At 36.8% G+C, this 17,739-nt stretch overlaps 1 protein-coding gene across 2 annotated transcripts; it reads left to right on the forward strand.

Moving 5' to 3' along the window:
* The first annotated feature begins 2,024 nt into the window (after window positions 1-2,024).
* Window positions 2,025-15,298, forward strand: LOC107859353 (homeobox-DDT domain protein RLT1). Of its 2 annotated transcripts, none has more exons than XM_047406913.1 (19): window positions 2,025-2,773; window positions 3,830-4,288; window positions 5,141-5,244; window positions 5,729-6,013; window positions 6,123-6,212; window positions 6,329-6,493; window positions 6,599-6,821; window positions 7,135-7,235; window positions 8,212-8,298; window positions 8,443-8,595; window positions 8,688-8,840; window positions 9,754-9,963; window positions 10,070-10,469; window positions 10,602-10,786; window positions 10,868-11,389; window positions 12,017-12,646; window positions 12,842-12,946; window positions 13,617-13,904; window positions 14,159-15,298. In XM_047406913.1, exons 1-19 carry the CDS (start codon window positions 2,647-2,649, stop codon window positions 14,927-14,929), a joined length of 5,058 nt encoding a protein of 1,685 aa, XP_047262869.1. In that variant the 5' UTR covers window positions 2,025-2,646; the 3' UTR covers window positions 14,930-15,298. The 2 variants fall into 2 exon arrangements, with proteins under 2 accessions (XP_047262869.1, XP_016559820.2); XM_016704334.2 differs by having other exon boundaries at window positions 13,617-13,877.
* The last annotated feature ends 2,441 nt before the right edge of the window (window positions 15,299-17,739 follow it).

A 17,739-nucleotide genomic window follows, 5' to 3' on the forward strand; every position in this document is an offset into this window, starting at 1 on the left:
CAATAAATTTACAGTCTCGCAGTAAATTCATCTCAATTCAAAAGGTCTAAACTGGTACGATACAATATTAATGTTTGTTATACGTGCGTATATGTTATTTTTATGCAGTTTAATGTCGTATGGATACTAATGTATGTCAAATGATACAATCAAACATATAGTTTCATAAATTCATGAACACAAAATATATATCATACATATATTTTATATTCTCCAAATATACACTCACTCCACATTGATAACACACATATATATATCATACAAATAATATATATCCAGCATATAAATATTTCACCATCGAATTACTCCTAAAAAAAAATCTCATTTTCATTAAATAAGGCCACTAGAATCATAATTTTTTAACCAATGTGTGTGATGTAGTTTACGAGATAAAAAAGAGATTGTTAAACACTAGATTTAGTGAGATGAAGACGAAAAATCATACATAATATTATAGATTGTGTTGAACTTAGAGAGAAAAATAGAAATATCAGAATGTCTACTCATAAAAATGTGAGGAAAAAAGATAAAAAGATGACCAACATGGAGATACTCATTCTTAGGGGAGTCCATGGTTTGGTTAATCAAATCAAACCTATTAAAAAAAATCAATATTTGTTTCGGTTTGCTTTTGAATTTTTAAAATTGATAATATTTGGTTTGATTATGGTTCTACTATAAAAATAAAAAAATAATCAAATAGAACCGATAAATTATATACATAAATTTTATAATTTTTTTAATATATAATATTAATTTTGCATAAATAATTATAAATATTTTATATCTTTTAATCATTAATTTGATTTTAGTCTACTCAGTTTACATGCCCCACCACCACAACAACAACAATAAACCCAGAATATTCCCACATCGTGGGGTCTGGGGATGATATAGTGTATGTAGTTCATACCACTACCTCTAAAGAAATAGAGAGACTGTTTTCGATAGACCCCCGACTCAAGATAAAAGGACAATATATAAAAAATAAAAAATAAAAAATCAAAAGCATGGAACACGATACAATAACATAGATACAACATCCACAAAAATATTGGACACTATCAAACAAGGGACACCAACGCCTTCCTACCTACTGACTACGACTCATCCACCCACCTTAACCCTCTATCCTAATGTTTTTCCTCCATACCTTCCTATCCAGGGGCATGTCCTCGGTCAGCTGTAACTGCTCCATGTCACGTTTAATCATTTCCCTACAGTATTTCTTCGGTCCACCTCCACCCCGTCCAAACTCAACACTCTAAGTCTAATCATCTAATTCTATATATGAAGTATGGTGTATTGTTAGTTTTTTATTAAGACATCTATCTACTCTTGAACGACTTGCCCCTTTGATTATATGAAGGTTGACCATTTTATTTAAAGATGCATATTTCTCCTATGGATATTAGATACGTGAAATGAAAGAACCTCTACAATTCTACAATATAAACACATTAAAACTTGGGAATAATATGAAAAACATAATAGAAGATTCATATACATCTCTATCTTGTGATAATAGAGAGAAACTTATTGATTCATAATGTTATTGAAATAGTTATCTCATGTTTCATTATATTATTATTATTATTAATTTATCATTAGCTAATTATAAATTGAATCAAATTAATAACTTTTTTATTTTATTTAGCTTAATTTTAAAATTTTAAAAATCAACTTAATAAATTTAATTATAATTTTAATGAAAAATCGATTCAAATCAAACCATAAACGTCCATAGTTGACCCCAAATGAAAGTTTTTCCAAGGTAGTCTTGAAATTACTCTCTTTCATTAAATGACGAGGACAATAGTATAGGGCCCAAAAAAGTGGAGCCCACATAAACAAATTCAAGAGGCTCACAAATCGGATTAGTCACCAAAAAAAAAAAAGAGAAGATTCTTTGAACAAGATGTGAAACAAAAGATTACAACAAAGTGGGGATAAACTTGAAAGTACCAAAAAACCCAGAAAGTCCAACTTTAAATAGAAATAACATAAAGGGAAATAAATACTTAAAAAATTTGGGAAAAAAAAAAAAACACAACAGAGAGAGAAAAAAGTGCCCCTCAATCAATGAAAAACACACACAAAAATTTTCAACTTGATTTCATTATCAAAAAAAAGAAAAGAAAAGACTCCAAACCTCAAAAAGAGTTTGTTTTAGTTTTTAAACAAACAAACAACAAAAGAAAAGTATTTCTACTAACATTACATTAAACATTACATGGGATGTACATGTAAATGTAACGTGTTTTGGAAAATTCCTTTTTAAAAAACAAAATTGTTTTGTGGAAAAATTAAAAATTATTACTACTATAGAATTAAACATACACACACCGAAAGAACATGGAATTTGGAACCAACAAGAGGGACTTGTTCTACTATACTGTTCCTTTTTATTCAACAATTTCTTCTTCTTATTCTTTCCCTTCTCTTCTGTGTTGGGTTTATTTTTGTTTTTCTCTTTTCTATTTTTTCTTATTATTATTTTTAATTATCAATTATTATTTACCTCATCTTTTTTTTTTTTTTTTTGGTTTCTCTCCATGTGTTGTTGGTTATCACGGGAAGAATATATAGTTACCCATATGTAAAGATTGGATTTTTAGGGTTTTTTTTGAAGAAAGATCTGGAAAAATGGATGGTGGGTCGGAAGGAGAAGGCAACAAGAACGTTAATATGAGTTCATCTGAAGGACCCAAGAAGCCAAAAAGGCAGATGAAGACTCCCTTTCAATTGGAAACCCTAGAAAGAGTTTATGCTAGTATGTTCTTCTTTTGTTTTTTACTTTTTTGAGTTTATGTTGTTGATTGTTGATCTGGGGTTTGTTTGAATTGCTTGTAGATGTGGAAATTTGGGAGATTTTTAGGTGTGTTGTGTTGGATTTTTTATGGGTGTTTTATGTGCTGCTATGTGTGATGAGATTAGAAGATGATTTTGTTGTTTCAGATGTGTGATTTTTTTGTGTTAAGCATATTTATGTAGTTGGGGATGCTATTCTGTGTTTTTGAAGATTTAGGAGTATTATATGGGTGTTTGTGCACCATGTTTGATGAGATTAGAAGATGATTTTGTTGTTTCAGATGGGTAATTCTGTGTGTTAAGCATATTGATGTAGTTGGAAACTACTGGGATGGGGATATTATGTTATGTTCTAGGAGATTTAGGTGTATTATGCTGTTCAGAGGTGTTTATGCACCATATGTGATGAGATTAGAAGGTGATTTTGTTGTTTCAGGTGTGTAATTCTTTGTGTTGAGCATATTTATGTTGCTATGTTTTTGGAGATTTAGGTGTATTATAGGTGTTTATGCACCATGTCTGATGAAATTAGAAGGTGATTCTGTTGTTTCAGGTGTGTAATTCTTTGTGTTGAGCATATTTATGTAGTTGGAAACTACTGGGATGGGGATACTATGCTATGTTTTTAGGAGATGGGTGAAATTTTGGGTCTTTTTGTGGATTTCTATCATTCCCATGTTTGAGCTTATATGGTTCTTAGGTTGTGCATTAATATTGGTGTATATGTTTTGTTCTTTTTCCTTTTGATTATGCTCTCTGTTGTGGAGGGAATTTTTGGGATTAATTTTACTGTGGGATATGCAATTGTTGTGTTATAGTTATCTACCCTGCTTGTATATGTGTTTGAATGCTGTAGCGATCGGATGAAAACTTTTGGTTTTTATTAAAGGTTTTGCTATTCCCCCATGCATGGACTGATGTTAACCTTTAAGTTATCAAATCTGTTTTTGTGTTTGTATTTTTGTACTTGTGTTTATTTGACATGACTCTCTTTTGTTTTGCTTTGTCGTTTATGCAGTGGAAACGTATCCATCTGAGGCCATTCGTGCTGAGCTGTCAGAAAAATTAGGTCTAACGGACCGGCAATTGCAGATGTGGTTTTGTCACAGGAGGTTAAAGGACAAAAACACGTCAGGGGGGACAGAAAAGAAGCCACGTGCTGGTGTGACAGGTGTTAAGAGAAATGCTATGGAGTCACCTAGAGAGGATTTAATGGTTGCTGAAGCTGCTAGTGATCGTGGCTCAGGATCAGTTTCGAGGTCAGGGTCAGGGTCAGGATCAGGGTCAAGTCGGTTTGATAATGGGGATGATATGCCAACAAAGCCTATAAGACATTATGAATCACCTAGGAGGGCAATGGAGCGCCGAGTAATAGCTTGTATAGAGACACAATTAAGAGAAACTTTACGTGAGGATGGTCCTATTATTGGGGTGGAGTTTGATGAGCTACCACCTGGTGCATTTGGGTCTCCTATTGGTAAATTAACTTACTCATGTTATTAGTGATCTTATAATATAAATGCATATATATGATGTCTCATCTTCTAAATTTGGATATTAGTATTGAAATGAAAGAATTTCACAGATCATTTTTTCCTTCATTTTCCCATCTATGTCCTTGCAGCTGTAGTTTATGATGTTATCTCAGTATGCCTGTGAATACATATATTTATTTTCTTAAAAATGATTATATTTGAAATAGAGCATTAATTCTGTGGCATGACGTTCAGTGTCATATTAGTCCAAACTTGGTTTGAGAATCTCTTCAGAGAGATTATTTTTAAATAAAACACTGACACTGGATCATGAATGCATAGTTATTGTCTGTACTTTCTTCCCCAATTTTATGAGATTATATCATCATATATGTTTGTGAGTTGCTCTGTGGAGTGCTTTTGGTCTCCTATTGATTTGCCTTTGGGAAGGAGAGCAGTAATAACCTGAGGTGACTGATATCAGCAATGCATTTCCTCGTCTGTGTGTGTATATCAAAAGAAATCAAGACCATTCTGTATTTATCAAAACCCTGCTTTCTGAGTTGCTATCCTGAAGTATGCCTCACTAATCTGGAAACATGACCAAGGGATTCTACTCATTTTCCCCGTTGTTCTGTTACCTCACAGACTGCTAGCTGTTTAACAGTGTAAACTTTTCATATTTGTTTCCGTAGGAGCCTCTTATCATTTGGGTTTACTTCTAATAATTTGTTATATGCTATGGACCTGTGACCTTCCAATATTTTGTTCAGACCTTCTCATTTGGAAGTAAAACAATTCCTTTGGATTGTTTCGCTGACTTATTTTGGCTTTTGTTGTCATTTCTGGCACAGATTTTGGAGAACGCGGGGACCGCTACAGGCACTCCTATGACAGCAAATTATATGGACCATATGATGCTAAAGTTAGTGTTGGAACAACTCTCTCTCTTTCTCCGGTATGCATAAAGAGATCACTCTCTTGCTATTTCACATTCCGCCTTTCAGTGGTTATAGCCGTATAGGAGGTGTAATATTTTGTATCCTTTCTGTCTTCTTGAGGACCTACTCTCTTCTGTAAGTGGAATGGATTTTCATAGACTCTCTGTTTGGTCACTTTGCAACTGATTTATTTCTTTTGCTCCTAGCTTAGAATAATTGCATGGCTTATTTTCCATCGTGATTTAGCCCCAGGACGTGTAAGTTTTTGATGGGGTATTGTTTTATACCTGTTGGTGAAGTCATTGCATAATATGCTGGTCTTTTCACTATCAATTCGTATGCAATGCTGCTGGCATTCATGGTTGTTATCTAGGAGGTAGTGTAAAATGTGCCTCATGATTGGCTAGTTTTGGATAATAACTTATTGGTGGTAAAACTTGAAAGTGAGATTTATTAGCATGTCAGTTTGATAGTGCAGCTGAGCTCTACTTTTATCTTCAGGTTCTGACAAGTGGTCATCGTGAACCTGCTGAGCCGAAGATTGTATCTGATAAATATGGACAAATTGCAGCCCCTTACCTTTATGATTCGCCTGTTGACGGCCCTTCTAAAAATGCGCCAATAATGCAAGGGAATGGACATTTTGCTAGGGAATATGGTGTTGAAGGTCAAAACATTGGTGTAATGTCTCAACAGGGCAGGCAGGGACACTTTCCATCCCCTCAGCAGGATAACAAATTCGTCTCTAGTAATGAGGACTTCTTGCAATTAGATCGGAAGCGCAAGGTAACTTGAAGCTTCATAAGTCTTTATCTTTTTGTGTCCATATAAGCACCTGAGTTCCCCTTTCTTCTTTTTGCTTTTCACAGTACGCTTTATTGTTGGTTTCTTGCAGAGTGAAGACACCAGAATAGGAAGGGATGTTCAAGTAAATGAAAAACGGATCCGGAAAGAACTTGAAAAACAAGATCTTCTACGGCGGAAAGTACGGCATATTTACATTTCTGAATGTGTAGCTTCTTGATCTTCTTTCAAAATTGTAAACATTGGAAAACTATTTTTCTTGTTTTTACGACTGATATTATAATATTTGCTTGAAAGAGGGAAGAACAAATGAAAAAGGACATGGAGAAGCAGGATCGTGAAAGAAGAAAGGAAGAACTAAGGCTGATGCGTGAACAGCAGAGGAAGGAGGAACGATATCAGCGAGAGGAAAAGCGTGAACTCGAGAGGAGAGAGAGGTTTATGCAGAAGGAGCTTTTGAGGGTAGGTATTCAAAATGAGAATTTTGTTTTCCCCATGCTTTCATTTATATCCTTTCGAAATCTGCTAATTGAATTCTTCCTGGTACTATTGGTTTTTAATCTCTAGGCGGAGAGGAAGAAACAAAAAGAAGAGCTAAGAAAAGAGAGGGAAGCTGCAAAACAGAAGGCTGCTATGGAGAAGGCAATGGCACGCAGAATTGCTAAAGAATCGATGGAGCTGATTGAGGATGAACGCTTGGAACTTATGGATCTGGCTGCCTCTAGCAAAGGGTTACCATCAATTGCATCTCTTAATTATGACGCTTTGCAGAACCTCGACTCATTTAGAGGTAGGAGTTTGTTAACTTGACCGTCACAGTGAAAATTATATCTGCACGTTTTTTTTAAGTTTTAATGCTTTAGTTCCACATTAGTTAATAACATATGTCTGAATCTCATTTTTGTCGCATTTTTATCTTGTATTCCGTACGAAGAGCATGCTAGATGATAGGGCTTCCAGGAAAGCCAGTGAAGTGTTATATGAGAAGTGGAAAATTTACACGTTATTTATTCTTCTCCATTGTCTCTGCCTCATTTAAGTTGCTTAGCTCCAAAGGTTGCGAAGTGTTGGTTTGTTGCTGAAATACGTCTTATGTGATTCAGAATCTTTATGTGAATTTCCTCCCAAGTCTGTCCAATTGAAAAAGCCATTCTCCATCCAACCATGGATTGCTTCAGATGACAATGTTGGGAATCTTCTTATGGTATGCTGCTTGATCATTTAAACTAGTCTACATGGCTTGTTGATTGCTGTTTCTCTTTCCCTTCCATTTATCATGTATTTCCTGCTTCTGCACATTAAAACAGTGATCACTAATTTTGATGATTATCTAAGCCACATATCTACTCCTATTTGCTTATCTGTACTTCCATCATGGGTTGGAGAAAGGGATTTCTAGAACATGGGTGCACCACTAAAAAAAGGAAAAAAAATGTATCAAGTTAGGGCTGATCCCTAGTCCTTTAGGTCAATAACTCAACATTCAACCAAGTGCACCATTTTGACTTTTTGTAGCGTGGGTGCCAATAGATAATCATACCAATTTTGGATAATATTTACGTTAAAATACCTAGTTTTATGGAGAGACCACAGGTTCACGTGCCCCATATTTTACCTCTAAATTCGCCTCTGAGGCAGGGACTTCTTTTTTTCTTCCAGGTTATATCGAGTCAAAAAGACATGTTTTAGTCAGTTTGGCATAGGAATTTCTTTCTTTCACAAGTTTCAAGTTATCTTTTTTTTTTTTTTAAAAAAAGTATTTGTCTGATGAAACTCTTTTGATTATTAAATGGGTGATGGGGAAATGGTTAATACTTAAAGGATGTTATACATTAAGTTGAAAATGATGTAGAGTAGTGTTTGATCTATATTAATTTGAATTTTGGGAGGGAGTGCAATTTAGGATTTAAAGAAACAGGTCAGTATTTTATTGGCAGACCAAAGTGGAAAATAGGTCATCTTTACTTGGATGAATGGTAATTGGTGAAAAGTAAAATAGTAGTCAGTAGTCACCAAACTCAAACTCAGGAAGGATAATAAAACAAGGGAAAAGCAGTCGAAGTGCATATTTGTGTTCTAAACCAAGTTCTGTGTGATTCTATATTGATTTTGCTCTTTTTTGTTGAATCAGACCTCTTTAGTGCCTTTGAACTAAACATAAAACCTTTTGATTCTTACAGGCTTGGAGATTCTGTCTAAATTTTGCAGATATTCTGGGGCTTTGGCCTTTCACTCTTGATGAATTTCTTCAAGCTTTCCATGATTATGTGAGTACCTTTGGCTAAAGTTAATTGTGAACTCACCGTATAAGTTACCTTTTCTGCGTAGTCCTTTTGGCTGTCAAGTTTTCCTATCTTTTTAAAAAGGCTGGGTGAGGTCTGATTCCAGATTAAATTGCTTTCTCTGTACAGGATTCCAGATTATTGGCTGAGATACATATTGCTCTTCTGAAATTGATTATAAAAGATATTGAAGATGTTGCTCGAACTCCTTCTGGTGGGCCTGGGACAAATCAGTATAATGCTATCAATCCTGAAGGTGGACATCCTCAAATAGTCGAAGGGGTAATCACTGCTGTGCACACTTCCTCTTTAGGCTGTAATGTACTCTTTTTTGGGATGGTCAAAGATTACCAGTTTGTGGACTTCATTGACAGGCATATCTTTGGGGTTTTGACATACGCAATTGGCAGAAGCACTTAAATCCTTTGACGTGGTCTGAAGTACTGCGCCAATTTGCGCTCTCTGCTGGATTTGGACCTCCACTGAAGAAAAAGAGTGAACGCACTTGTTTGAATGATTCGGATGAGGTGCTACATTTTCTGTCCTCATTTTCATCTTAGTGATATTACGCTTCTTCAATTTTTAACCCAGTGGCTTAAGATCTAATATTTGGTCGTAATCTAAGTAAATTCACAAAGCAACAACAGTCCAGGCTCTCAGTTGCTATCACAATCTTTCTTTCCGGTCAAAACTCAGGTCCTGAATTCATCTTGAACCAATAGGATTCAGACTGTTTCTTCCTCCACTTTGTTATCCAACCATTGTTTCTTTGATGTAGATGCATGCATGTTGGTGTATATGTGTCTTCCCAGAGGGTGTGACCTAGCGGTCAATAAAGCGGGTGAAAACTTGGAGAGACCAAGGTTAAATTCTAGTAGACACAACACTAGGTGATCTCTTTCCATTTGGCTACGGTTGGGTGAGCAGTGGTACCTGGTGTTTCTCTTGGTGGGAGGTAGCAGGTACCTAGTGGAATAGTCGAGGCTTGTGTAAGATGGCCTAGACACCATTTTTTAAAAAAGAAAATGTTGGTATATATGTGGCCATGTGGGTCTGTTAATGGAAATGCTGGTATAAAATTGGATGACAGTGGAAAGTTAATCTGCTACTGTCGGATTATCACCGAAACTAGCTTTGTAGCCATAATTATTCCACCTTTAATCAATGGTTGGACCTATATGCTGTGGTTTTTAAATGGAACTTCTTTAATCAACGGTTGGACCTGGTTGGACCTATATGCTGTGGTTTTTAAATGGAACTTCTTGGTTAGAGTGGATTCATATAGTCGACCCTAAGTTGCTCAGAATTTTGGTTTTCTAAGATGAACATCAGAGGATTCCCTCTTATCCTAGAATGCTAACCTGCACCCATTCTTTGACATTCTACGTCAAATAGATGGTGCACTATGTCTAATTATGGTAATGTTTCCCTATTGTGCAGACTAAAGGTTGCGAAGACATTGTATCCACTCTGCGAAGTGGTTCGGCAGCTGAAAATGCTGTTGCAATTATGCAAGAAAAAGGATATATGTCCCAGCGCAAATCCAGGCATCGGTTGACACCAGGGACTGTTAAATTTGCTGCTTACCATGTTCTTGCTCTTGAGGGAGACAAGGGCTTGAATGTTCTAGATATTGCGGAAAGGATTCAAGTAACTGTTCTTTTGATGCACATTGTTGCTGTCTCTCATGTTAATCTGGCTCAATGTGTTTTGAAGATCTTTCTTGTTAATTTCTTCTCTATGTTTTGTTCTCCAGAAATCTGGATTACGTGATCTTTCAACAAGCAAGACTCCAGAAGCCTCTATATCTGTTGCTTTGTCAAGGGATCCAATACTTTTTGAAAGAATTGCTCCTTCAACGTACAATGTCCGACTTGCTTTCAGGAAGGATCCTGCTGATGCTGATGCAATAATTTCAGCAGCCAAGGAGAAAATTCTAAGATATGCTAATGGATTTCTCTCTGGACAAAATGTTGAAGATGAAGAAAGAGATGATGATTCTGAAGGTGATGCTGCTGAAGGTCCAGAAGTCGATGACTTGGGTACTCCGTATGGTGTAAACAAGAATAGCGAGCAATTGCTTGACACCTGCTTGGTGAATGGAAAAAGTAAGCTCTCTGATGAGGTTGCACGACAAATTGGAGTTGATGTTGTCGGTAAGGATGTGGTTTTAACTACTGATGTGTTTTTATGCTTTATTTGTTTTTTTTACAAAAATGTGAAAGCAGAGTGTAGTACTAGTTGTTTGAAAACATTATTTTTCATTATCTGTTGATGCTCTCTTATAGGTATTGAGGGAAGTAACCCTAGCCAAGAATGTTCAGAAATTGATGAAAGCAAAGCAGGTGAGCCATGGGTTCAAGGACTCACTGAAGGTGAATACTCTGACCTTTGTGTTGAGGAGCGTCTAAGTGCTCTCGTTTCCTTGATTGGCATAGCAAATGAAGGGAATTCTATCCGTGCAATTCTTGAGGTAAATCTGATAAAAATTATTATTATTGACCATTAGTCCATTGCCGTCTCTTTCAGCTATCTAACAAAGATGGTTTTACAGGATCGTCTGGATGCAGCAAATGCTTTGAAAAAACAGATGTGGGCTGAATCCCAATTGGATAAAAGACGATTAAAGGAGGAAACAGTCAATAGATTTAATGATAGTTCCTTCAATGCTGTGGTTGAGGGTAGCCAAAGCCCATTGGGGTTTACAAACAATAAAAATCAAGGGACGTCACCAACCACGCTGGTCAAGGATGAATCTGCTGTTATTGTAGGAAATGTTCAGAATCACTTTGAGAGTATTCTTGCTGAAAAGAGTTCAGCCGCACAAGAAACTTTTGTGGGTCAATTTGCTGTACCAAGTGGGAATACAGCAGAAAGGTCACGCATGCAGTTAAAGTCTTTCATTGGCCACAAAGCAGAAGAGATGTATGTGTACAGGTCCTTGCCTTTAGGTCAAGACCGCAGGCGTAATCGCTACTGGCTATTTGTTGCCTCTGGTTCTAGTCAAGATCCTGGTTCTGGCAGGATATTTTTTGAATCACCTCAAGGCTGCTGGAGACTTATTGACACTGAAGAGGTATGTTCCTTCCATTCTTTTTCAGTATGTACTTTGCTGTTAATCGTGAAAGTAGGTTTAGTAGGCTGAAAATATGTTTTATCCAAGGGAGCCGCTTGCACTATTTTGTTTTTTTAAAAAAGTGTCCGTGTCGGTGCACTAAGTTTCCGCTGTGCGTGGGTCCAAGGATGGGCCTACCAAATGGCTCTATTATATGCAGCCATACCTTGCATTTCTGCAAAAAGTTTTTACTATATTTATGTGTTAGAAATGGCAAGTTATGACTGAAGAAGAGATGATAATGAACAGTGAGATGACTCATTAAACAAATGAAGAACGCGACGAGGTTTTTCTATAATTTAGATGTAAGAAAGGCAAGTTATAACTGAAGAAGAGACAACAATGAGACGACTCATTAAAGAAATAAAGAACAAGGTGAATCCGTAGTTTAGAAAGAATTACATGTCTGGTAATACTCAACAAGTGCTGTGGACATTGTTGCTTTTCTGGACTAAGGATAGTTTTTGGGTTTGGAAACACCCTATATGTAGCAGTAGTTATATAGATCTTGATGAGGTCTCGTCTGTCCTAAATATACCAGACCTAGCTATTACCTTTTTATCTACTAATCCTTTACTTTACATGCAGGCATTTGATCGTCTTTTGGCTTCTTTGGATACTCGAGGCATCAGGGAATCACATTTGCATATTATGTTACAAAAAATTGAGGGTCCTTTCAAGGAACGTGTGTGGAGAAACATGTCTTATGGTGATAACGTTGGTCAACATGGAAGCAAATATAGAAATAAATCTTCTGCAGTTAGTTCAAGCCCAGCCTGTGGTGCAAGTGCTTACAGCCCTAAAAGTACCATATATGGCGTGAGTTCGGATAGCTGGGAAACATCTTTGTCTTTTAAAATTGAGTTTGGGAAGAATGAGGAAGAGAAAAGGAATGCCTTAATGAGATATCAAGGTTTTCAGATCTGGATGTGGAAAGAATGTCTCAGATCATCAATCGTACGTGCCTTGCGATATGGGAAGAAAAGGTCCTTGTCGCTTTTGGGCCTTTGTGGCCACTGTTTAGAGTCTTATCTTTCAGAAGAGGGCATTTGCCCTTCTTGCAACAAGATGAGTAGCAAAGTTGACATGAACGCCGAGTTCCTTGAGCAAGCAATGGACTCTATGGACAATATGAAATTTGATTGCAATAGTTTGATGGTTTCAAATGCTTTTCCTCTAAGAGTCAGATTGATGAAGGCCGTATTAAGTTTCCTTGAGGTGAGATTCTATAAGATATACCTCCAAGAATCTGGTTTGTGTTAGGCTGTCCGCCTTCACTTTTCTTCTTGTTTAGTTGTCTTTCATGTGTCTTGACAGACATGAAACCAAGTACATATGAGGCACATTCTGTTGACAACTTTTAGTTTCTTTTAGCGTGATGTATGTATTAATGTTTTCCTCTGGAATTCACAGGTTTATGTGCCATATGAGGCACTTCAATCATCTTGGACAGAAGACTGTAGAAAGACATGGGGCATGAAGCTGCAATATTCATCGTCTCCTGAGGATCTTCTCCAGGTTTATCTCACTCCCTTTGACTCATTCTATTTGCAGTATTGTTCGTGAGTCTTATCTTAACAAGTTTTTGAAGTGTTCCTAAATTTTCAAATTTCCAAAAAGGTCGAAGATACTTTTTTTCTTGACAACTGCAAAGAAGTGTAAGGAGTCCATATACGAGTTTACTATGAAAATATGCGTTGGGCCTCATCCGCTCCCCGTCATTAGTCATTGATAGTTGTACAGTAATTATATTTTTGCCTATTTCATTGCACGAGTCGATCTAATTTAGGCCTAACAGATTGAAGTGTTTTGTCAAGCTACCGGTTGTTTTACAGTGTTGGGTTAAGTGAAATAAAAATATACTACTATTATGTATGATGAGGAACTGGCAAGATGTCTTCCCTAGTGTGTTCTCTTTCTTATACTCATGGGTAAAAAGAGAGGGAAAGAGTGGAATAGAAAAGCGAAGATTGTGCCTCATCTGGGTATTGGTTTCACTCCTGCATGGTGGTTCCTCCTCAAATCAGTTATTTGTGCTAATGATGCTGGGATCATCTAAAGACTCTACTTTGGCGGAAAGCATGGCAAATTTAGATTGTTTGATTTGATAGCTGTTGCTGAATCTATTCTTACCCACCCCTTCCAAATTCAGAAGCTGCAATAAGAAAATGTTCTTGATTTTGTGCAGATTCTGATTCAGTTAGAGGGCGCCATCAAGCGTGATTACTTGTCTGCCGACTATGAGACTGCAGAAGAATTGATGGGTCTATGTGCTTCATCAAGAAATGCTGCTTGTGCATCTACTTATGAATCTGTACCACAACTCCCGTGGATACCTCATACCACCGCTGCAGTGGCTCTCAGACTTTTGGAGCTTGATGCCTCCATATCCTATGATCCTCAGCAGAAAACTGAGGTTGAGTTAAAAAATAAAGTAGATTGCCTTCCAGTTGAGTTGTCTTCCCTTCTAAATCAAGTAATTGGTGTTATTAGTTACATTTAGTTTTACTGTGTATCCATGATTATTGCACCGCATGATTGTGTCTTTGTGGATTTATTTGGTGAAAGAAAATTTGTCAACTTGTATATGGTCTGCCATTGATCATCTACTGCTAATCACCTCTAGGACTGCCAATATACTTGTCATTATAAAATAAATGCCATATTTTTGGCTAATGATACTCTTTCCTTCTGAATCATCCTGATGACTTAACTTTTTCTTGCATACAGAAGCCATCTTTGGGGTATTCTTCTTTGAAAGGTCTGCAAAAGGTAGAACCAACAGAAATTGATCATGATGGACCATTGAGAGAGGAAAACTGGGATTATCTCAGCAATTTGCCTAGCAGCTCGAGAAGTAGGCAAGTTGTTCGTGGGCGAGGAGGCGGTCGTCCGCGAAAGCTGCAGAAAGGAACTGCTAGCAAACTATCAGAATCTGGCAGGGCTGTTGTAAGGCCTACTGAGACGTTAACTCAAGTACTTATTAAGCAGGGAGAAACGCATGGGCAGAGACATGTACGAGGTCGCCGAACTGTCAGAAAGAGGAGAATAGATAATAAAATTGTTGAAGAAACCCAACCAGATTATTTGGGTGACAGAAGCAGCCGGCTAAGTCTTGTAGTATCACCTAGAAAGCTTGTGAGGGAAGAGTTTGACATGAACGTGGAAGGAATAGAAGCCACAAATGATAATAGTATGAGTATGGAAGCTGCTGAATCTGATGATAGTGCTCCCGAAAATACATATGAGTTTAACAGGAGTGATTTAATGGAAATGTCAGATGAGGATCAGGTTGTTTATGCCGGTGATGGCATTGAAGATGACGAGGAGGAGGAAGAGGACAACGATGACCCTGATAATGACAATGATGATAGATACAGAAGCCATGGTCAAAATCTGGAAAGATACGTTAACATGGATGACGACGACTCAGATAGAGATGGGGATGTCAATGAGGACCAAGAGTTGGATTCTTCAGAGTCTGAAGATTATAGTGATTGAGGTTGCCAAGATTTTTGGGGGAGCGCTTGACAACTGCTCTATAGCTCTGATGTTTGATCGCCGGAGAACAAAGGTCTGGTGTGAATGTGATTGCATTCTTTTTCTTTTTTTAATTTCTTTTTGGAGAAACTTTGATTCTTTTAAGATGAAGCCCTGGAGCTGGCTTGTCTCTGTGTATAGTGTTAAAGGAGCAGATTTTGTTACATTTTATCGTCATAGCAGATGTCAGAATAGTATAAAGTTGGTTAGTCCTTGTTCCAATACCGCCGTGCAATATGGGGCTGTTGGTGATCAAAAATAGCTATGTCAAATTTCACAGTTGCACATTTCTGATCATTTTTACTTTCAATATAAATGAATAGTATCTCAGCTCTTGGTCCCATTGTCTTACAGATCGTGTATGAACCACTAGTTAGCTGTAATGATGACAAGCTTGTTCGCCAATATATTTTGCTTCATTGGTTGGTCGGATTTGCAGCCTATGGATAGCAAGTACATATATACGCCCTATTCAGTATTATAGGGTGTATAACTAATATACAACAAACCATTGTGAATTAACAATATAAGGGCTATATGGATCAGAACTGCTCTTAATCCACCCAACCACATAGTGGATAAGAAAGTCTCATTTTAGTATAATTCATTCTAGCATTACTAATATTTTGTCTTGACTTTTGTGATTTTGATGAGAAAGTGATATGATGACATTGGGCTGTGAGATGGATAATTTCACCCATTTCAGAGCTGGAACCCTGAGGTTTTTGATCCTTTCTGGTCTGACTATGATTTCCTCCTAAAGACTCGTTATGATGGACTACGAGTCGTATGCGCGACTCATATCCATTGGGAGAGATTCTTAGATCACACGCTGGATTGGCTACAAGTCCAAATAACGACTCGTAAAGGTTTGACTACGAGTCTTATGCTGGACTCAAAACCAAGGGACTGGGTCCTTGGGCGAGAACAAAAACAACAATCCACAACATTCCTCCATCTTCATCAATTCACTCCCCTCTATTCCATTCTTTCACCTCGAAACTACACACATCGATTTGCCCGAAAACACCTCTGTTGGCACATTTTCGCCCGTTTAACCACTTAAATGGCCATGCCGACACCCAAGGCTCACACTAGGCCGCTATCCTGGCACGCCCCGATCGATTTTCAGCCCACAACAGATTCTTAAATAGAATTACAAAGATTATTTTCTATATAAGATAAAATTTAAATTGATATAAAGGTAATAAATATTATAATTCTTTAAATCTAATATTTTAAATAAAAACACTTTTTTTTTGGTAAAGTAACCAAAATCCATCTCACCAGACACCAGCCAACACTGGCCAGCATACAACTGGACCATACCATCCATATCCCAACATACGGCTCATACCCTCGAGTCGTATTGGGTCCAGAGATCAGAATCCCCTCAAAGAAACTTAGATTTTTCCTAATATATTTGTTGCAGCACTTGCTTGGGGGATTCACATGTGCCCCACAAGATGATCATTATTATGTTTGCTTGGGGGATTCCCATGTACCAAAGAAGTTGTGCATATAGCTGATGGTGAGTTCTTCCGGTTGACAATTCAGTCCACAATAGCTAATGATTAAGTTCACAAAATCATCGTAGGAAACATCACTTTAGACTGTCATAGCTATCGTCTCTAGCATTACTTCACCTGGTGGAATATTTGAAATAGGGTTCTTTAGTCCAAGTAATTTGGAAGTTCCGGTGCGTGTTAGCCGCATGAACTGGAGAAAAACCTGAGATGACTTGTACATCTCCCAAAATATAAAGTGTGACATCATGCACCTGGTCACCATGATCAAACCTCACATCGGCAAACATGAGTCTCCAGTATAGCTAAAAACTCCCAATATTTTGGAGTGTCCTGCAAAACGCAATTACATATTTAAAAAGGTCAGAAGGACAATTGGGTCTTTTCCCCCTCAACCCAATCATTCATAACACGACTTGGGGCATCAGTTAGGGTATTATTTGTCCTTCTTCTCCAATTAACTCTCAAGAAAAATCTCAAATCTCAATACCGAATCAATAACAAAGCTACCATAAGTTAGCCATTACAATGATCATAACAATCCCAATGTTACTATACACTTTATTTTATACTATCCTTATGCGCTATCAAACAACTCTTTCTCAACCAATTAGGATAAAATGTTCATTCATACCTTCAACGATACTGAATATTGGCTCATGATCGTGTTTACTTCATCATCAAGTGCAAGCATCCTAGCTCTATACTCCAAATGCATATACAAGTAAAAAAATAAAATAAAAATTGTAAGTTAGTCTGACAATTTTGACGCTTTCATTTTTGTTTTCTTGATCTTTGCTAAAGAGAAAAAGTAGAGAATTAAAGAAAGAGAATTTGCTTGGGATGATTGAGATCCCTCTTTTATCAACTAGACTATGAGTGTGTTGGGTATGAAGGAAAATGTTTTCCATGGGAAATATTTTTCTAGAAAATGTTTTACTGGAAAACAAGTTGATTTTTTACTTATTTTCTTATATTTAGTTGGTGAATGAAAAATATTTTCTAGTATTTGGTTGGTGAATGAAAAAATATTTTTTAAAATATACATTTTAGTGTTTTGCTAAAGCGTAAAAATACATTTAGAATTCTTTTTTTTAAAATAAATTAAAAAAATTATATCTTTTTTTAGGAAAGGGGTTGGTAGGCGGGTGGATGGGGGTGTCAAAATAGACAGTAGGGGTGGGGGAAGAAAAAGTTTTAAATTTCTTTTGTTAAAAAAAAATAAAAAAATTGGCGGGGGAGAGG

Source organism: Capsicum annuum, chromosome 2 (assembly GCF_002878395.1).
Source record: "Capsicum annuum cultivar UCD-10X-F1 chromosome 2, UCD10Xv1.1, whole genome shotgun sequence".
In the NCBI taxonomy this organism is placed as follows: Eukaryota; Viridiplantae; Streptophyta; class Magnoliopsida; order Solanales; family Solanaceae; genus Capsicum; species Capsicum annuum.